Raw genomic sequence first — 19,155 nt, forward strand, 5'->3', positions numbered from 1 at the left:
CCCTCATAGTCTACTACGGACATTGGCCCAAAGGTCCTTAACTGCCCCTGGCAGCTGACATCTCCCAGTACTGACTTAGTCCATGCAACTCCAACAAGCTCCAGATCTGAACACCCAGCAGCCTTTCAGCCACCTCCACCAAAATCTCCCACACACACCTCAAATTCATAACATCACCCCACTCCAACCCTGTACTCCCATCCTCTAGAGACAGAGCACCATCAGCATATAGGCACAAACCAAACACTGAACACATACCTGACTTTTCCTTAAACCCTAACCCTGGTCAGTCATGTTGCTTCTATGTCCAGTTTCCCTCAAGTCTAGTCTCTCCTCTTGATCTCCAAAGGCACTTCTTTCATCCAGGCCCTCACTTCTCACCTAAGTTGTAGCAAAAATCTAATTGCTCTCCCTGAGTCTAATCTCTCTTCCCCTCCAACTTATCCCCCAAACTATAACCATAAAAATCTTACTAAAATAAAAACTGAAACCAAGCACTCTTCCAATTAACCCTCCATTCCCAAATTCTAATCAAAATATTAAAATCTGCAACCAGTCATCCCAGCATTTAAGATAAAATTCCATCAGAATTCAAAGCCATTTGTGATCTTCCTCCACCATCAGTTCCCTTATTCCAGTCATCCTAAATGATCCGAAGTTCCCCAGAATATATCCTGTTTTCATTCAGTGTATCAAAGGTTACTTTTTCTAAACAGCTTTCTTGGAATGGCTCCTTCTCCCTGAAGGCTGGGCATGGATGCCCCTTCTGTTTTCTTTCCATGACACCAACCTAACCATGGCATTTACCACCCTACTATAAGATAGTCAACTGGTCAGTTTACTACACACTTCCAAAGGCAAAATGCCTCATTTCTGTACCTGTGCTATCTGACGTTCAGGGAGACTGAATAAATAAATAATACAATCTCAGTCTTGGCCTCAGAATAAATCTGCTTCTTTCCCCATCCCTTCACAGAATGTCTATTATCCTCTGTAACCACCTTGCTAGGTGACTGTCTAGCCTCTTGAACACCTCCTGTGATGGGGAAATTATTTATTAAACACCAGCACTAACAAGCCCTCATGCTAGGCATTATACACAAAATTCCACTGGATGGAGCTCCCAATCTATTCCTTGACACCTTATCGGACAAGAAGACCAAGCCCCTGCTGTGGTGGGAAGTTGCTGATTCCAAATTAGCACAGGTCTCAGAAACAACCAGCAGATGGAATGTGTGCTAGAAATGAGTTTGAGAAGATGAGCCCTTACCCAGGCAGAAAAGAGACAAGCTGGCCTACGTTTAATATTCCAGAGTTAACTGACACTGATGTGAGCATATTCAACCAAACGGGGAAGAAAAGTCTGTTAAAATTAAAATCTCAAGCAAAGATAAATTTTATCAATGTTGATAAAAAATATTTAACCCTTTAAAAAATAGCTCTTTAAAAAAAAAAAAAATCTGAACATTTTCCCATGGTTAACATGGATGTGATTTCCTCACAACTCCTTTTGCCCTAGCATTTGCCTTCAATTGTTAAGCTTCAGAATCATCACGTTGTTGAAACGGGATGCCTAATGGTACCCCAATTCCAGAAGAGTCTAGGAGAAAGGAAGAAATATGATTAAAAAATATTATTTTATTAAGGGAGATAAGTTATTTAGAGGTGAACTGGCTGAAAGCAAAGGGAAGGAACATGTTAGAAGTCGGGTCTGTTAGCAGGAGAAATACTATTACAACCAAAGGCTCCTCCCAACAAGTATTCAGATTCCAGGATCCCCTTACTATTCCGTGGTTCGAAAATGGGTCAGATTTTCTAGTCATAGAGCCATGGAGACCTAACAGGATTCTTTTGGCTATCAACCAAGAGTCTTTAGGTCTTCTCTCAGTCAAGGCATCCAAGGAAAACGTAATTTACTTTTCAGATTCCTCTGGAGGATTAAAAAGTCTCTTCTGCATCGCATTGCCAAGCTCCCTGCTCTTGGTTCTCTTTGCCACGTACTGGAAAATAAAAGGGAGAAGAGGGGGAGAGAAGAGACAGCAGATTATGTCACTATTTACATGTTAAGTTAAACATTGAGAAATATTTGCAAAACAAAATGTTTTTACTGCCAAAGTTCAGACTTTTTCTATTTCAAATGAATCTGAGATTAGAAACAGTGACCTTAGAGGATAAGTATCATAATTTCATTTAATACACAATAGCAACTATGTCCTAACAGGTGCCTAAATACTTTCTGAATTAATTTCTTCCTAAAATATGAATTCAATGAATATTCAGCATGAACTAGTTTTGTTTCTGTTGCCCAGCTCACAATCTAGCAATCTAACCTCTGCTGAACACTTCTAGTTAGAGGGGCTCACTACTTTTAGAGGAAATCTGTTTTATTATTGGGCAGTTTTACCTGTTCCAAAGTTCATGTTGTCTTCCTGTAAATTCTCCAATTGCCTTCTATTTCTTCTGGCTTGCTACAGTCTTCCAAATATCTGATTATAGCTAACCCACTCAATACCTAGGCTTATTCTTCAGGCTGAACATCCCCAGTTTCTACAACTGTCCCAAAGAAAATGGCTTCTGCCTTCTAATATCTTATGTATAAAATGCCTTTTATTTTAGAAAACACTTTGATAAAAATTATCACAACCAGAATTAAATATAGTGCTCCAGACATAGTCTGACAAATGTGGACTACCATAAGCCTACAAGTTCTTGTGACTTAAGACACATTAAATTTCTACAAATATTACCAAATAGAACAATTGGCTCTTAGTAAACATATTATCCTATAGGCACTTATGGTCAACTGAACTTCTTGGCGGTTTTCTAATCATGAACAATCATCAAACTTGATTCTCCAAAATCCTGTTTCTGTCATCAATTAGATCTAAATGCAGTTATCACCTTGGAGCTTAGCCCTTAGAAAAAGTACTCAGACTTTCCCAAAAAACAAAAACAAAGGGGTGACGGCGGCATAGAGAGGAGTGGAAGCTAAGTAGTCCCCCTGGAACAACTACAAAAAAACAGAAACAACTAGTAAATAATCCAGAATAACTGCGGGGGGACAAATGAGACCATCCACTCATCATACACCAACCTGAATTGGGAGGAATGCCTGAGAACACAGCATAAAAGTGAGACCCCCTCCCCCATAGCCCAAGCTGCAAAGCCTCGTGGTGCCAGAGAGAAGCTCTCTCCCATCAAGCGAATATAGCTCAGCTGAGCTCCAACTGGGGTTTTAAGCAGCGAGTGTGAACTGCTCACTACAGGTACGCATCCCCAAAAAACAGACAGAGGCTTTGGGTGACAACTGACCTGGGAGAGCCGGAGGGTCGCCTTGGACTGGGTCTGAAGGGGACTATCTGTTTCTTTTTTGGCTTAGTGGAGAAAGCCCCAGTCATTTTCAGTTTCCAGGGCTGTGACTCAGAGAAGGGTGGAGATAGCACAAGCAGAGAGACCACTGAAATGCTAATAACCTCCACCTGAGGGGTCTGTCTTCTCTAGGAGGAAAGGGGTGGGGCCCTTTCCATTCAGAACCAGACCCCAGGGCCTGGGGGAACACAGCCATACCTCCTCACACCAGTCAAGAATCATAGGCTAACAAGCGTCACCTGCTGGGCAGAAAAGCACAGTGACCCGAGGCATCAAAGGGTGGAGCAATTTTCTAAGACACACCTGCAGGGAAACCAGATACTGAATATTTCTTCCCTCTGGGACCTGAGCCTGTTTTGCTCTGGGAAAACCTGATTTGGATAACCAAGGAAACCATGCCTAGACAACAGAAAATTACAACCTACACTAAGAAAAACAAAGTTTATGGCCCAGTCAAAGGAAAAAACGTACACTTCAACTGAGATACAGGAATTTAAACAACTAATGCTAAATCAATTCAAAAAGTTTAGAGAAGATATTGCAAAAGAGATAGAGGCTGTAAAGGAAGCACTGGGCATGTATACGGCAGAAATCAAAAGTTCAAAAAAACAACTAGTAGAATCTATGGAAATGAAAGGCACAACACAAGAGATGAAAGACACAATGGAAACATACAATAGCAGATCTCAAGAGGCAGAAGAAAACACTCAGGAACTGGAGAACAAAACACCTGAAAGCCTACAGGCAAAGGAGCAGATGGAGAAAAGAATGAAAAAATATGAGCAACGTCTCCGGGAACTCAAGGATGAAACAAAGTACAATAATGTACGTATCATTGGTGTCCCAGAAGGAGAAGAGAAGGGAAAGGGGGCAGAAGCAATAATAGAGGAAATAATTAATGAAAATTTCCCATCTCTTATGAAAGACATAAAATTACAGATCCAAGAAGCACAGCATACTCCAAACAGAAGAGATATGAATAGGCCTACGCCAAGACACTTAATAATCAGATTATCAAATGTCAAAGACAAAGAGAGAATCCTGAAAGCAGCAAGAGAAAAGCGATCCATTACATACAAAGGAAGCTTAATAAGACTATGTGTGGATCTCTCAGCAGAAACCATGGAGGCAAGGAAGTGGTGTGATATATTTAAGATACTGAAAGAGAAAAACTGCCAACCAAGAATCCTGTATCCAGCAAAGCTGTCCTTCAAATATGAGGGAGAGCTCAAAATATTTTCTGACAAACAGACAATGAGAGACTTTGTGAACAAGACACCTGTCCTACAGGAAATACTAAAGGGAGCACTACAGGGTGATAGAAGACAGGAGTGCATGGTTTGGAACACAGTTTTGGGAGATGGTAGCACAACAATGTAAGTACACTGAACAAAGGTAACTATGAATACGGTTGAGAGAGGAAGGTGGGGAGCATGTGAGACACCACAAGAAAGGAGGAAAGATAACGACTGGGACTGCGTAACTTGGTGAAATCTAGAGTATTCAACAACTGTGATAAAATGTACAAATATGTTCTTTCACGAGGGAGAACGAGCAAATGTCAACCTTGCAAGGTGTTAAAAATGGGGAGGCATTGGGGGAGGGATGCAATCAGCATAAAGTAGAGACTGTAACTAATAGAATCATTGTATTATGCTTCCTTTAATGTAACAAAGGTGATATACCAAGGTGAATGCAGATAAGAGGGGGGGATAGGGGAGGCATGTTAGACACTTGACATTGGTGGTATTGTCTGATTCTTTATTCTACTTTGATTTAAGGTTCTTTTTCCTTTTGCTGCTTCCTAGCTGTCATTTTTTTTTCCTCTTTCTTTTGCCTCTCTACCTTCTTTGACTCTCCCTCCTGCCTTGTGGAAGAAATGTAGATGCTCTTATATAGATAGTGGTGAAGGTGGTGAACACATAAATGTATGACCATGCAGAAAACCATCGATTATTTACTTGGGATGGAATGTATGGTGAGTGAACAAAACCATATTAAAAAAAAATGGGTTGATGACAAAACCTCAAGGGCAATATACTGAGTGAAATAAGCCAGACACATTAGGACAATTATTGCAGGGTCTCACTGATAGGAACTAATTATAATATGTAAACTCATAGACATGAAATATAAGGTACCAAGATACAGGACGAGGCTTAAGAATGGGGAGTGGTTGCTTAGTATGAGCAGAATGTTCAATTAGGATGAACTTAAATGTTTGGAAATGAACAGGGGTGTTGGTAGCAAGATGTGAGAATAACTAACAGCGCCGAATGGTGTGTGAATGAAGTGGGAAGGGGAAGCTCAGAGTCACATATGTCACCAGAAGGAAAGCTGGAGGTCAAAAGATGGGAATGTATAAAACTGAATCCTATGGTGGGCAATGTCCATGATCAACTGTACAAATACTAGAAATCACTTCCATGAACCAGAACAAATGTATGACAATACAATTAGAAGTTAATAATAGAGGGGCATATAGGGAAGAACTATATACCTATTACAAACTATATACTACAGTTAGTAGTATTTCAACATTTTTTCATAAACAGTAACAAATGTACTATATCAATACTACGAGTCAACAATTGAGGGGGGTTGGTTAGGGATAGGGGAGGATTAGAGTTTCCTTTTCTTTTTTTCTTTTTTCATCTTTCACTTTATTTCTTGTCTGAAGTAATGAAAAGTTTCTAAAAATTGAACAAAAATTAAGTGTGATGGATGCACAGCTGTATGAGGGTACCCAGGGGCAAGTGATTGTACACTTTGGATCTTTGGATAATTGTATGGTATCTGAACAATCTCAATAAAAATGAAAACAAAAACAAAAACAAAAACAAATCAAAACAAAAACAAAAACAAAAAAGGCCCACAGTGTTATTAACCTATGTTTCAAACAGAAAAACTTGGATATAAATATTTATATATATATATATTTGTAACACATACACCAATACAGACATATTTTGAAGATGAATGAAGGGTCTGGTCCCCGGACAAATGGGAAAAAAAGTAAAACTCAAAAAAAACTTGAGTATATTGGAATAGTCAGACATCAAAATCTTTTAGGAGCCAGAGATATATGGTCAAAGAGGCCACAGATATGAAAAATCAGTGACAGAACTAATGAAGGACTTGATCTAATTTCCACCTACCCTTTCTTCCCCGTGACAAAATAATTGTGGAAATTCATGACTGAGTTACTTTATTCTTCTGGGCCAGCATCATCAAATATAAAGAGTTGGGCTACATAATCATCAATCAGTTTTCTAGGTCTAAAGTTCTGACTCTAGAATCCTAAGATATTTTCTCCTGAATGGTAATTTTCAAACTTTTCTTCTCCCTCATAAAGGGCCACTCCTAATTACAGACAAAGCAATAGATCCTTCAATCGAAATCATTCCTTTCATCAGCCAGACATTATCTTTTAAGATTGTATTACTTTAAAAACAGTCTTATTTTCAAAAACTACTATTCTAGAAAATGGAGAGATATCCCCTGTGGGGAAAATGTTTGGTACATATCCTTAATTACATATACGGGACTGCCCCCCAACAATCAGATTGGGAAATAAGTCTTCAAAAGGTAATACTTTGTAGCAGGCCAGTTATAGGGCAAATTAAAATATAGTCTATATTGAAATGCATGTTAAGATATCTCCACAGGGTAGTTGAGATTACCGCTGAAAAAAAGGCAGGGGATGGGGGGGGTGAATATGAGGTTATTTACAAAACTCCATCAAACAATGTAGATAGAATGGGAGGTCAATTAACCAAAAACAAAGCGAAACAAAACAGAAAAGCAATTAAGAAGAACAAAAGGGGATGCTGCAAAAGGAATAATATTACTTCCATAAAAATAATAAAAGCAGTAACATAGCAGCAAAAAGAGGCTGAGAAAGAATTGGTCAGACCTTTTTCCTAGCTAAAAGCTTCAAGGAATGAAGTAAAAACACTCAAATGACACATGAAGGAAATGGTAGGGGGAGGGCATTAGAAGCAATAAATGGTAAACTAGAAAACATTAAAATCAGAGAGGAAATAAATGAGTACAGGTTCAGAAAATTAGAGGATAAAAGAACAGATGGAAAAACATCTATAAATTAGGTAATGAAGCAACAACAACAAACAACAACACAAAGGACTTAGAAAATAAGTCAAAGAGAAAATGCGAAATTTATATAACAAACTTTGACAGAGTAAGAAAACATCACAACATTCCACCAAATAGTCACCAACAGAGCCGAGAACCACCTGGGAAGAAGATTGCATTTGAAGATCTAACTCACCAAACCAATAGCAAAATTATTGAACTATAAGTAAAAAAAAAAAAGGGGGGGGGGAGATCTAAACATAGGCAAAAGCTGTCTTATACAAGTGATTGCATGTGAAAAATAAACATTCATACTGAATAAAATAGTATGGGTTTATTTTTCCATAAGTTTATTAAAACAGGGACACAATCCTAAGTTTAGTTTCCATATAAAGTAGCCCTTACAAAAAAAAGGAAAAAGTGTTTTCAAAAATAATTTTCAAACACTTATACATGTACACATATGTGCACAAAATGAAAGTTATGGCCCTTAACTGAGAATTCCAGAAAGTGCTTCAACCAGTAAAGACAGGTAGCACACTGAAAACGGGATTTCAGGAAGCAAAAATAAAAAGCCCTAGAGTGAAAAATACATAAAATGAAGAAAGACAGATGCTCGATAGCGTCAAATACTGTACCTAATACCTTTCAATATGAGGCTAATAAGGGGGAAAACAACAACAACAGTTCAAAAACAGAAAATGAGGCTAGGAAGGTTGATTCTTAGCAGTTACATATTTAAAAGGGTTCTTGAAACTCTAACGTACAAAATAAAAATGGAATGAAATTTCTTTTCAAAGGTTTAAGATGTACTCTGCTTGGTTAGCAGTACTTGGAGAAAGACAATGGTCTAGGAATGTTTAGCCATTTGTCCACCTCCTAAAACTGGGTTTAGATGATAATTTTCCCATACAAGTAAAAATAGATCCCTGGGGCTTGTACCTGCCATAATTACAAAGAAATTCAAAATTTTAAAGTTGGAAAGAGTCTAAGTTTAACCTCCTCATTTTACATAAAAGGAAATTACAGCCCGCAGAGTTTTAGTTAGTGCCCATAGCTAATAGTTGGTTGACAACAGTATTTCTGCTGAAAAGATTCAATTTCCCAAACCTTAAAACTCGTCTAGATGAATTGCAAGTTGTTTACATCTGTGTGCATGGCCAAAAAACACCAATGCTCTAAAACTATCACCGAAGAGGTTGACATTTCTCCACCTGGTTTTAGGGGGGATCATACATATAAAGTCAATCTTCTCTGTTATATTAAAATTTGGAAAAAATGTAATGATGACAGCAATATATAATATTGTTCAAAAATATTGTCCTATTGTTCAACCATTTCCATTCTTTGACATTTTTCTTACCTCATTCTTTAAGCATTTTCTCATCTCCCGATCAAGATCATTGCAATGACCAAAAAATTTCAGAATGTTGTGCTAAAAGGAAGAAAAGGGGTAAAATATTTCATCCTATAGCAATCTAAGGTCTCCGCCACATGGAATTTAAACACTTATTCCTACAGAGATGGGTTTAATGTGTTACCATATTAAGAAGCAAATAATAGTTAAATCTCATGTATAAAATTTACAAATAAACAGGCTTACCCTGGTCCTTCCTACAAAGGAAGAAAATAAATGAAAATAAAAGCTCTTTGGGGTCTTCAATAATTTTTAAGAGTGTAAAGGAATCATGAGACCCAAAAATGTAAGAACAACTGCCATAAAGTAGAAAACGTTTTGTTAGTGGAAATACATGCTGCTTCTGGAGTTCAGAGAGACTACACCTAGAGAATCAAGGGCAGGAAAGGAGAAAAGGGAGAGTAAACAACAAATTAAGCTAGTAAAACTGAGTATGAATAAAACCTGGTGTAGCAAACAGGAAGTGGAGATAGTGAGGAGAGTTCTAAGTTAAACAAAGGAAAAAGTTAAGTGCAAAGTCTTAGGAGAGAGAAATATCAAGCTCCAGAAACTAAAATGGTTCACTATAACTGCAGAAAAGAATATGCAGGGATGGGGTAGGGGGACTGGTGAAGCTAAAGAGAAGTCCTTGAAATACAAGTTAAGAAATTTAGATTTTATTCTACAGGTAAAGAAATCACTGAAAAGGAATAATAAACTGATTTTGGAAAGATCAATCTAGATAAAGTGTGGAAAGTAGCTCAGGAGAGAGGAAAAGACTAGTCAGTAGACCAGTCAGAAGCCAGTTACAGAGGTCCCAGTAAGAAAATGTTAGAATGGACTATGTTGGTGGCACTAGGAAAGGAGAACAATGATTCAAGAGATATTCAGCAGCAAATGGGCTGTACTTGGTGAGTGCTGAGATGTGGGAGGTGAGGGAGATGGAGGGATTAAGGATGACTGATTTCTGGCTCAGACAAATAAATATTCACTAAGGAGAAGGTTTTAAAAAGAGTTAAGATAAATTTATGTCTGCACGTTATATTTATCTGTGAAACAGTTAAATCCAGTATACAGATAAACAGATCTGGCTCTCAGGGAAGAAATATGAGCCAGAGGTAGAGATTTGAGAGCTACTGAAACCATGGGAATAAACAGATCTTCCCAGTAAATAGGTGTAAGGCCTAGAGCAGAGAAAGGGGAAGTAGGCTAAGGAGACTGGCCAAACTGGCCAAGGAGACTGGAGGTAGCCAAAGAAATATAGAAAAACCAGGGGAGAGAAAGGTATGGTAGGTAGAAGTCTGTGGAAGAGAGTGTTTTAGAAAGGACTCAAATGTTGCCTAGGAGACAAGTGAGGAAATAACTGAAAATGCCCCCCCCAAATTTAACAGTGCAGTCATTAGTGACCTTGGCAGTTTCAGGACCCAGTTGAGGGAGGCGGGCAAAGAGAAAGAGAAGAGAAAGTGAATAATCCTGCAAATCTTTGAATAGTTAGCTCTGAAAGGGAAGCCAGACATAGGATGCCAGAAGTCTGGGTTTATGGAACGGGATTTTATGTTTTCATTTTCTCAAGATGGAAAGATGCAGGCATTTTTAAATGTTAATAGGAAGAAAACAAAAGAGGGAAAATCTGAAGAAAGATAAAACTATGCTGGATAAACCCAAGTGTTAAAGAGCTTATATCTCTGGGTGGTAGAACAAAAGTTAATTTTTATTTTCTTTGCACTATCCCAGGTTTTTAACACTGTCTAAAATGACATGTACTACTTACGTTTTTCTTTTATAAATTAGAAAAAATATGTTAAGGACTTCCAGGAAACTTTGAGGAAAACAGCTGTTCTAAATTCTTTATTTTAACTGTAGATTTATCTTGCTGACAAATGTAGGCAAAATAGGTCAGTAGATCAGAAGCAGCTAGTAGATACTGAGAGCCATGGAAGTTACATTTGACTGCAGAAAACACGGAAGAACTATAAAACACAGAAAGACTGATAAAAGCACAGCAAGTTAGGGCCATATGGAGATAAAACAGCCATGCATACTTCATGAGGGTTAGAGAGCACTGCGGCATTCCAGCAGAAAAAGGCATTCAGAATGACGGCTTAATCGACAAAAAGAGACTGAAAGACAGAATTACACAAAGTAGAAGGTGGTTTAGGTAGTTTCATCCATTTGTTTTATTGACTAAAAAACTAAGATCTTGAGTATATATGTACTTAGTATGCTTAGAGAATGCTGGAAAATAGGTAGAAAGGTTGAGCTTTATCAAAATACAATTTCACAAGAGTACATATGGCATGTTTCCATTTATATCAAGTACAAAACCAGGCAAAACTAATCTGTTGTGAGGAGTTATAATAGTGGTTGATTGCCCTTGGCAGGGATCATAACTGGCATCCTGGTGATGTGGTTGCTTGACCAGAGAAGCTGCTTAAATGGGTATGTGAGGTTTGTGAGAGCTCACTGAGCTTTACATTTATAATATGAACACTTATCCATATATGTATCCTACTCCAATAAAATCTTTAAAAAGAAAATCAAAGGCCATATCCTCTGTGCAAATTTTTAATTAACGTTTTTATAATTTTAACACTTAAAAAGCACAAGTGTTTGGAAGATCATTTAGGTAAAATATTTCCTGTTGATACAAGATAAATGAGATGCCAATGAACAATTTTCTGACGTGATACATTAGAAACACTTTTTAAAAACTTCTGGCAATTTCAGACTTACAGAAGAGTTGCAACAATAACACAACAAATTCCCATATATTCTTCACCCAGATTTCCCAAATGTTAACATTTTACCACATTTGCTTTATCATTCTTCTGTTCACATATATACATACTTCCCCCCTCAATTTATTAAGTTGCACACATGAAACCTCTTTACCTCTACACAAGTGTGTTTCCTAAAAAAGCAATACCTTAACCACAGTACAATTATCAACATCAGGAACTTAACATTAATACCATACTAGTATCTAATTTACAGACCTTATTCAAATTTCACAAATTGACCTAATATTGTACTTCATGCAAAGGGGAAATAAGCTGCCTTTTTTCCTGGTCCAGGATCACACATCGCATTTAGTTGTCATATCTTTTTAGTTTCCTTTGATTTAAAACAATTAATCAATCTCATTGTCTTTCATTACCTTGACATTTTTAAATATGGGCCAATTATTTTATAGAATGCTCTTCATTTGGATTCTCACAAGTAGATTCAGGTTATACATTTTTGGCAGGAATACCAAAGAATTGATGTTGTGTTCTTCTCTCATGTAACTATTCTGTTACTCCTCAAACTTTCACCCACGGGTTTCTGGATATGTTGATGATTTTTGACTGAATCAGTTACTAAGATGGTTGCCAAATAGTGCTTTTCTAATTCTATCATTCCTTTTATATTTATTAGTTGGCATTCTAATATAAGGAAAACTTCCCTTTTTCATCCATTTATTATGTTTTGTTATTTATATGAATTTATGTACAATTGGTTATACTATATTTTCTATATAATTTTTGGCCAGTGAGAGTCCCTGCAAAGCTGGTTCCTTCCTTTTAACAGTCCCTGTTATTCTTTGGTAACTTCCTTACTTTCTGGTACAAGATGCTGCTGGTTCAAATTGTTCTTTCCAAGTCCTAGACCTAAATCACCCATTTCCCCAAGGATTCCTGTTTCCTTTTAGTGGAGACTGGTATTTAGAAACTGAAATCTGGGACTGCATATGCTCACTGCATCTGGAATACACACTCATGCATGTACCTGTATCTATTCTATGCCTAATATACATTAAAAGCCTTGAAGTTTACACTGCCACCAATTCCAGTTCAACAACAAAGAACTTATTCCAGCCTTTTCTCTTTCCATATTTATAACAGTGAGAAACTGGTCTCTTATGTACTTACTCTACTTACTCACTTACTCCTGGAATACAAAGAAGCCACTTTCAGAATTGCTAATCCACACCAATGCAACAACCAAAGTTATTGGCAAGACTTCTTTTTCTATTTAACCTGTGTTCAAGTTACTTGGGCTAGTTCCCTCCCCCGCCTTTAGTGTTATATGACTCATCTGAAATACAGCAAGTTAAGTTCATCTGGTTTCGTTTGTATTTCATTTGAGTTCTCTCTCCATCCCTGCTTACTTTTTTGAGCATATGAAAGATTAATAAGGTACCAAAAGCAAGGACTATACAAAAGATATAATCAAAGAAGTGTCACTCTTCCATTTCTCTACCCTGCTCCCACCCACTACTTGAAGGTAATGAATATTATTTCTGATTTATCTTGTGTTTCTTTTTGCACAAATGAGCAGATACATGTACAATTTAATTAGCCCCTCCCCTCCACTGCCCTTTTTATAGAAATGGTAGGATAATGCTGACACGCTTTGACTTTGATATTTTCACTTTATCCTGGAAGTCATTCCATGTCAGTTAGTAGATATCCTTTTCTCTTTTTTTAAATAGCTATACATAGGAGCAAACTGAAAGAGCTCCCAATGGCCAATGTGAGCAATAAAATAAAGAAGTATTATTGGACTATAAACCCAAAGTGTAAAATAAGTCCATACTAAGGTAAACAAATAAATGGGGAAGAAACAAATCCCCCGTGCAGAAGAATTTCAAATAATTTATGTAGATACCTCACTTCAAGGAGGGAGAGCAGCTAAGCCTTCTTATAACTATGCCTAAGAGTAACCCCCAGAGAACCTCTTTTGTTACTCAGACGTGGCCTTTTCCAGCCAACTCTGCAAATAAACTCACTACCCTCCCTTCTACATGGGACATCACTCCCAGGGGTGTAAGTCTCCCTGGCAACGTGGGACATGACTCTGAGGGAAGAGACTGGCCCTGGCATCAAGGGATTGAGAAAATCTTCTTAGACCAAAAGGGGAAAAGAAACGTAACAAAATAAAGTTTCAGAGGCTAAGAGATTTCAAATAGAGTTGAGAAGTCTTCCTGGAGGTTATTCTTATGCATTATACAGATATTCCTTTTTAGTTTCCAGTGTATTAGAATAGCTAGAAGGTAATACCTGAATTTGCTGAACTATAATCCAGTAAACTTGATTTTTAATGATGACTGTTTAACTATACAGGTTTGATCATAGGACCGTATGATTGTGAAAACCTTGTGACTGACACACTCTTCATGCATTGTATGGCAGATGAGTAATAAAATAAAGACAAAAAATATATAAATAATAGCAGGGGAAAAGGGGTATGGGATGTTTTGGGTGTTCTTTTTTACTTTTATTTTTTTCTTTATTTTGGAGTAATAAAAATATTCTAAAATTGATTGTGGCAATAAATGCACAACTATACGATGATACTGTGAGCCACTGATTATACACTTCGGATGGATTATATGATGTATGAATATATCTCAATAAAACTGCATTTTAAAAAAGGGAGAAAGAGCATAATTCCCGACTCCTTAAGTGTGGACTGTGTGTAGTGACTTTTTCCAAAGGGTTCATTATGAAAAGGAGGAAAAAGATAAACTTTATAATGGAGGAATCTGACAAACACTACCACAACCAGGTGATCAAGGTCAACAGCAACAGTGATAAGTTATGCTGATGTATGCACCCTTGATAGGCTGTGATGAAAATGGCACTTTACCCCTATAATCTTCCTCCCCAGTCTAACCATTAGAAAAACATTAGACAAATTCCAATATAGGGGAATTCTAAAAAATACCTGATCAGCATGCCTCAAAACTGTCCCAGTCAACAGAAACAAGCAGAGTCTGAGAAACTATCATAGCCAAGAGGAATCTAAAGAGACATGACAACTAAATACAATGTGGTATTCTAGATGGGATCCTGAAACAGCAAAAGGACATTAGGTAAAGACCGAACGTGAATAAATCTGATTAAAGTATGGACTATAGTTAATGGTAATGTTGTAGTGTTCCTTCTTTAATTGTAACTAATGTACAATTATATATAAGAACTCTCTACACTATCTTCTCAATTTTTCTGCAAATCTAAAACTATTCTAAAATATAAAAATTTTTAAAAAGACAGTGATGTACAGTACTCAATTCTCCATTTCAACCATTCTCCTATGCATGAGCATTTAAGTTGTTTCCAATATTTTGCATTTGTAAACAATGGTGCAATGAATAACTTTAAGCTTATGAATTTCATGTTGTTGGATGTATACTTTTAAGATAAACTCCTAGAAGTGGGACTTCTGGGTCAAAAAGTAAGCACACATGCATTTTTATTAGACTGTCAAACACCCTCCATAAAGGCTGTGTCAATTGGCAGTTCAACCAGAAATGTGAATGTTCCTTCTCCCACATCCTTACCAACAGAATGTATTGTCATGCTGTTTAATTTCTGCCAACCGAGAAATAAGAAATGGCATCTCTGTGTAGTTTTAATTTGCTTTTTTCTAACTATGATTGAGATTAAACATCTTTTCATATCTTTTATCTTTTCTGTGACTTTTCTGTTCATGTTTTTGCTGATTTTTCTATAGGATTTTTGGCCTCTTTCCCCCCTCAATTTTTAAGAGTCCTGCATATATTAGGGTTATTATCCCATTACCTCATTATATGTTACCAATACTGTCTCTGAGCTTGTGATTGACCTTTTGACCTTGCATCTGTTTTTTTGTTTGTTTGTTTTTAAACATAGTCAAATTTATCAACCTTTTATGTTATTGTCATTGTAATGCTGAAACCTAGTTAGGCATATGTGGGTTATAAAGGAATTTATCCATGTCTTCTTAGTATGTATATGGTTTCGTTTTTGACAGATCTCTGAGCCATTAGAAATTGATTAATATGTATGGTCTAAGGTATAGATCTAATTTTGTATTTTTCCTAATGGCTATATAATTGTCCTAGGGCCATTTATTTAAAAATCCTTCTTAAAAATTTCTGCTTCCGGCCATGAAAGAAAAATTGACAAAGAACCAGCTCTTCCACTGCAAACAACTAAAAAAGTAGACAAAATATATGAAACACTATTTTCAAACATTGGGACAACAGTCCTATGTTCACCCCAGCTTTCTACCTACAGGGAATTTCAAAACCATGGACCAGGGAAATGTAACCCAAGAAGAGAAAGACGGTTTCACTGAGTTGGAGAGGCAGATATCAGCATCTGAGGAGGTTGATACAGCTGGAATTTGTGAGATAAGAGTAGAGAGGAGAAAGATAGGCAGTGAAAGAACTCCAGAAATCTACACAGGGGTTGCCTTCAGTCACTGACTTAGTATTCATCTGCATGTATGTGGGCTGAAACTTCACAAAGCCAGGCAAAGAACAGTAACAGCAGGTATTCACTGAAAAATTCAGAGCTCACACAGGACTGGGAGTCAATGTGTAGAGATCTCAATGATCACTCAAGTCAATCAGTGGAAACCAAAAAACCATGTTTTAGTAGTTGGGCTAAACTAATCCTCTAGGATTTTAGACTACTCCAGACATGCCATAATACTTTTACAATGCCCTAAAGAGGATTATTTCCATAAATAACTGAACTGCCAATACAAAAGATAACAAAATCTAAATCATTAATAAAGTCCAGCATCAAGTCAAAAACTACTAAACAAGCTCTATTTGCAAAACCAACAAGTTGACTCTAAAATTAAAATGGAAATAAAAATGACTTAAAATATCCAAAACAATTTTGGAAAAGGACAAAGATGGAAGAGTTGCACTATTTGATTTTAAGACTTACTACAAGGCTACAATAATCAAGATAGTGTGGTACTAGTGTTCAGGAAAGGACCAAAATCAATGGAATGGACTAGAGAGTCCAGAAACAGACCCACTCACATGTCAATTGATTTTTGACAAAGGGCCAAGAAATTCAGTGAAGAAAGGACAGTCGTCTCAAAAAAATGATGCTCGAACAACTGGACACCCACAGGGACAGAAAATGAACCTTGACCCAACCTCATACCATACACAAAACTTTATGTGAAATGAATCAGAGACCTAAATGTAAAAGCTAAAACTATAAAACTTCTAGAAGCAAACAGGAGAAAATCTTTGCGACCAAGGAATACACAAAGGACACAAAAATATACAAACCATGAAAGAAAAAAAGATTAATGAATTATACTCCATCAAGCTGCTCTTTGTTACAATCTTAAGAAAAAGGATGCCAAAGACCGGGAGAAAATATCCACAATACATATTTATTAGACAAAGGACCTGTATACATAATGAAATAAAAAATTCTTACAACTCAATAATCAGAAAACGAACAACCCAATTTTAAAATATAGGCAAATGGCCTATAAGTACATGAAAAGCTCAAAATCATTAACCATCAGGAAAATACAATTTAAAACCACAAAGAGATACTACTACACACCCATAGAATGACTGAAGTTAAAAAGACTTACAATATCAAGTGTTGGTAAGGATGGGTAGCTGGTGGTAGTATAAAATATTACAGAATGGAAAAGTTTGGCAGTTTCTTATAAAGTGAAACATACATTTACCATATGACCCAGTCATTTTATTTCTAGGTATTTACCCAACAGAAATAAAAGGATGTCCATACAAGGTCTTGCACATGAATGTTCATAGCAGCTTTACTCAAAATTGCAAGCAACCTAAATGGCCATTAATAGAAGAAAACAGAAAAATAATAATCACACACATACACACACACTGATATATCCATACAATAGAATACGACTCAAATAAAAAAGAATGAACTGACATATACAATAGCATGTATGAACCTCAAAAACTTATGCTGAACAAGGTGTACAACACAGATTTCATTTATAAGAAATGTTAAAATAGACAAAACTAATCTATAATGACAAAAAGTAGTTCAATGGTTAAATGGAGCCAGAGTAGAAGGTTGGGGATGACTGCAATGGAGCACAAAATAACTTTTTCATATAATGGGTATGTTTTATATTTTGAATGTGATGGTGGCTATGTGAGTGCTTACATTTATCAAAACTCATCAAACTGTACAATTAAAACAGATGCATTTTCAGGTTATCAGAAGATAGAAAGAGGACACATATGGAGCAATTAATGCTTAAGGAGTACAGAATATTCAATAAGGTTAATTGCAAAGGTTAAGAATTAGATAGCACAATACTCTAAGTGTAATTAACAAAACTTATTGTATATTTGAAAAAGGAAGGCTAGAGTTGTGTACATCACCAGAAGGAAAGCTAGAGGATAAAAACTCGGACTGTATACATAGAAAAACCTAGAGTGGACAATGATGGTGGTTAATTGTACAAATATAAGAAAATTTTTACGTGAATGAGAACAAATATGTCACTACTACAAAGTGTGAAAAATGGGATGATGTTCAGGTTTGCTAATGCTGACATTATGCAAAATACCAGATACGGATTGTCTTTTATAAAGGGGATTTATTAGGTTACAAATTTACAGTTCTATGGCCATAAAAGTATCCAAACTAAGGCATCAACAAGAGGATACCTTTGCCAATGGCATGTGGAACACCTCTGTTAGCTGGGAAGGCACACGGCTGGTATCTGCTGATCCTTTGCTCCTGGGTTCTGATTTCAAAATGGCTTTCTCCCAGGACATTTCTCTCTAAGTGTCTAGGGGTGTTCTCTTAGTTCCTCCCAGGCAAACTCTGGGCTAGCATCTCCAAATGTCTCCAAACATCTATCTTCTTTCAACGGCCATCTCCAAAATGTCTCTCTCAGCTTCTCTTGGTGAGTTTTTTCCCATCTGTTCTCTGTGTGAGCTCTCTTTAAAGGGCTCCAGTGATCTAATTAAGATCCACCCTGAATGGGTGGGGTCCACAACTCCATGGAAATATTTTAATCAAATGCTTCCACCCTAATCAACAGACTAATCAGTCTGCCCGCACAAGACTGCATTAAATAATATGGCTTTTGGGGGAACATCATATATTCAATCCAGCACAGATGATATATGGGAAAAATGCAATTAATGCAAAATAAGGTCTATAGTTAACAATAACACTGTAATTTTTTCATTAATTGTAACAAAGGCAATATACCAAAGCTAAATGTAACTAAGAGGGGGATAAAAGGGAGGGGTATATGGGATTATTTTTTCCTTCATTCTCTTCAGAAGAAATGGGGATGTTCTCATATAGATTGTGGTGGTAAAGGCATAACTATGTGATTATACCAGAAGCCACTGATTATACACTTAGGATTGATTGTATGGTGTGAATAAAACTGCTCAAAAAAAAAAAAATAAATAGAAAACTACAAGTGCTGGAGGAGATGTGGAGAAAGAGGTATACCTATTCACTGTTGGTAGGGAGGTACAATTGTGTAGCCTC

The 19,155-nt window shown here is 36.7% G+C and overlaps 1 protein-coding gene across 3 annotated transcripts in view; it reads right to left on the reverse strand.

Moving 5' to 3' along the window:
- Positions 1-1,620: 1,620 nt before the first annotated feature.
- The window catches only part of CMC2 (C-X9-C motif containing 2), a 31,610-nt gene continuing 14,075 nt past the window's right edge, over positions 1,621-19,155 (reverse strand). For all 3 annotated transcript variants that reach the window (XM_037816408.1, XM_037816409.1, XM_037816407.1), the window contains 2 exons: positions 8,828-8,899; positions 1,621-2,000 (listed from right to left, as the gene is read on the reverse strand). In XM_037816408.1, coding sequence (XP_037672336.1) covers positions 1,914-2,000; positions 8,828-8,899 — 159 coding nt within the window. In that variant the 3' untranslated portion in view covers positions 1,621-1,913. The remainder of the gene's footprint in view (positions 2,001-8,827; positions 8,900-19,155) is intronic.

Source organism: Choloepus didactylus, chromosome 22, assembly GCF_015220235.1.
Source record: "Choloepus didactylus isolate mChoDid1 chromosome 22, mChoDid1.pri, whole genome shotgun sequence".
NCBI lineage: Eukaryota > Metazoa > Chordata > Mammalia > Pilosa > Megalonychidae > Choloepus > Choloepus didactylus.